This window comes from Belonocnema kinseyi, chromosome 6 (assembly GCF_010883055.1).
Source record: "Belonocnema kinseyi isolate 2016_QV_RU_SX_M_011 chromosome 6, B_treatae_v1, whole genome shotgun sequence".
Classification (NCBI taxonomy): Eukaryota; Metazoa; Arthropoda; class Insecta; order Hymenoptera; family Cynipidae; genus Belonocnema; species Belonocnema kinseyi.
Window position 1 is genome coordinate 114,821,188 of NC_046662.1, and position 3,516 is coordinate 114,824,703.

Consider the following 3,516-nt stretch of genomic DNA (forward strand, 5'->3'; position numbering starts at 1 on the left):
TCTCTCCATAGTTCACGCTCTATTTCGTTTCGTAGTTGTTGCGGCCCGGCCGGTATGAATTTTACCGTTACATGAGTCAAAATAATTACTCAATTTATTTTCTTATTTGTCTTAAAGTGTTAAGGGTTTTTTTTGTTCATTTTCATTATATTTCTTTACTTGATATTTATTTTATTTGGTAAGTCAAAGTAAATATGGTTTTTTTATTTTAAAATAAAATTTTTGAGTATGCGTAAAAGGGTTAAATTATGGCGCGAATTTCAAATTTAGGAAAAAAGGGCTACTTTGTAGCAACAACTTCTCACTTACCCCTTTTTCTTTTTTTTTCTTTTTTTTCAGGAATAGTGATAGTAGAAAAAATGTTTGTAAAAATTAAATTCTAAATATTAATACAATTTCGATATACTTCAGATGACTATGAGTCCAATGATGGACCTAGCATTCTTAGAACCTGGTTCTTTCGCGCAAAGGGTAACCATTCCAGTTTCCTGAATGATAGAGATGGATCCAAAAATATGAGTTTAGTGTATCAATTCTTAATTTATTAATTATTTAATTAAGATATTTAAGTAAGGGAGAGAGAAAAAAAATAATACTTGTAAAAGTTGAAAGTATTCTTATTTCTTGATTTTAAGTACAATATTATCAAAGTTTTGAATTCTTGCATTCCTTAAAACAATTTAATATTAAATTTTAATATTATAGTTTTTTTCATTTTACAAAAAAATTGCATTATCTACTAATTTATTTGCAATATATTTCAGAATTTTCTTGGATTCTTTCATCTACTTCCTCGCTCCACGGAGTCCAATATTTGACATTACAACCAAGGGTTGTAATTGCGATGACACCTATTTGATGGAGGATTAATATCAGCTGATTATTCTTGGATTAGCTGGAACTCGCCTGTGGTTCATTAGATTGAATTTACTACAGAAAATGGATTTAAAATTTGGTAAATCATTATTAAATAATAATAGGTTTAATTATTTGTAGAGGGTAAGATTTTTAAGATTTGCAGCGAATTATAGATAATTTAGGATTTTTAGAAAAAAGAAAATGAAAGTGGTCCATTATGTCATTTATGGCTCCGTATTAGAAGGGGGAAAATTCCCTTAACTTCGTGGAAAATTTTGTATATTTAGTTATATATACTTATTTCTATTTATAAGTTCTGGCTGAAATAGGTTTTATCATAGTGAAAATTTTGATTTTTCACTTTTTCCGATTTTTAGATTTTTTTTCTAAATGTGTAGTTTCTTCTAAATTCCTCTTAATAGAAGGTGCTTTTTAGTTTATTTCATCAGTAAAAAAATTTTTTGTTGAAATGAGAGGAAAAAAAGAGGACTTTCAAGTTTAGTTTCGATATTTTGTGATTTACTGTTTTAGGTCCAATTCTGGGATTGGTGGATTCTGAGTAGTAGGGTCGTGAACAGTCGGTTGTGCACATAGTTTTAATTTATCAGTGTGCACGATTTTCGTTTTATTAGGCCCTAACCTAATGAGTGCATTTCGATTGCCTATTAATTTTTCTAAGACTTATGGTCCGCTGAAATAGGATTCGAATTTATTTGTTCGCTGATTTACCTTTAAATTCACATTTTCACCTTTTTTGAAGTGTTTTGGGTTTGCTTTGTGATCGTAGTACTTTTTCGACCTTTCTTTAGCTAATTGAAGTTGATCCTTAGCTACAGCGTGAACGTTATCGAGCTTGAGACACAGATTCTTTAAATATCCTAAGTATGTTTCTTCTTGTTGTGATAGGGTGAAACTATTAGGGATTAGAGCTTCCTTTCCAAAAACTAGGGTGTAGGGGGCGAAGCCAGTTGCTTCGTGAATACTAGTGTTATAGGAGAACACTGCGAAACGGAGCCCGTCATCCCAATTTGTGGTAGTTTCAAATTGTCTTAAATACTCTACCAATGTCTGGTGACTCCTCTCTAGAGATCCTAAACTTTGGGGGTGATATGCAGTTGATTGAATCTTTATGATCCTAAATACTTTGCAAAATGTTTTCATACATTGACTGATGAAATTAGATCCTTGATCCGTATGGATAACACGAAGACATCCATACGTTGAAACCTACTATCCTCTGAACGTCAGCCTTCATGTTTTCCCAGTAATAAATATCTCTTACTCTCCAATAAGTATTTGAGATTCCTTCATGACCTCCTATTACCGAGTCATGAAATTCCCTAACTATATCATCTCTCATATTACTAGGGGGAATGATTATTTCTTCCGAACAAATTTCCACAAAAATTCCTGAGTTACCAAAATGTTTCCGGATTATTTGTTCTACCGAGAGCCAAGAAAGTTCACCTAAGTCATTTCCTTTACTTGAGATCTTTACTGAGGTTATCTGTAAAGCGTCCATAGATTTCTTCAGAGCAAGTACTACCGCTTCTGACAGTTTCTCTAAAACTATTATATCTTCCCAGGGTTAAGATCCGGTTAACCGGGATACCCACACAGGAACTTGTAGGACTCTCTTTTATTAAAAACTTTTATTAAAAAGGCCGAAAAACTCGGAACCCTCAGACTCACACTGCCTATCCCCTCCCAGTTTGAGTATGCTTTCATTGTGAAGCTTATCGCACTGATAACGAGGTCCCTGTTTATTCCATTGAGTTTCACCCTCAATTTCTTTTTCTTTTTCTACGAGAGTCATACAAAATAACCGTTTCAATACTACCCCCAGATCTCCATTGCCATCGTCATTTCTACAAGCGTCAACCATACCTACATACGTACGACCTGTAGTAATGGTAGCAGTTAAGTTAGCATTTGGCCTTATGGATTCGTTTCTTTCTGAGGGGTTTCTCGACAGAGCGTCAGCATTTGAGTTGATTTTTCCGGCTTTATACACAATAGTGTAATCATACACACTTAGCTTTATTCTCCATCGAGTTAATCTTGAAACAGGATCTTTCAGCCCATGCAACCAAACTAAGGGTCGGTGGTCTGTTACTAAAGTAAAATTCTGTCCAAAAAGGTACGGCCTAAAATGTTTCACATTGAAAACAATGGATAGTAATTCTTTTTCGATAGTAGAATAGTTTAAGTCAGCACTTTGAAGGGTGCGTGATGCAAAAGCGATAGGTAAGTCTTGTCCTAAATGACCCTGACTTAAAACTCCACCAAGTGCGTCATTTGACGCATCTGTGGTCAAAACAAATGGTTTCTTGAAATCTGGGTACTGTAATATCGGCTCAGTACATATTTTATCTCTGAGAATTTCAAAAGCTTCCCGTTGGATAGAAGTCCAAATAAATTCAACATCGTCTTTGAGAAGCAAGGTCAGAGGTTTCGATAATCTTGCGAAATCAGAAATAAATCGCCTATAGTATCCTACCAAACCCAGAAATTGCTTAATATTTTGTTTTTCCTTTTGGGACCGGAAAGACTTTTACAGCTGAAATTTTTTTGGGGTCTGGTTTGACTCCATCCCGAGAAATCACATGTCCCAAATAAGCAATTTCACGCTTAAGGAAATGACACTTCTCAGGCTGG

The 3,516-nt window shown here is 34.1% G+C and overlaps 1 protein-coding gene across 1 annotated transcript in view; it reads right to left on the reverse strand.

The window, feature by feature from the left end:
• Positions 1-407: 407 nt before the first annotated feature.
• The window catches only part of LOC117175565, a 3,453-nt gene continuing 344 nt past the window's right edge, over positions 408-3,516 (reverse strand). The window contains exons 2-4 of the mRNA XM_033365272.1: positions 2,551-3,354; positions 1,588-2,000; positions 408-488 (exon numbers count right to left, since the gene is read on the reverse strand). Coding sequence (XP_033221163.1) covers positions 408-488; positions 1,588-2,000; positions 2,551-3,354 — 1,298 coding nt within the window. The remainder of the gene's footprint in view (positions 489-1,587; positions 2,001-2,550; positions 3,355-3,516) is intronic.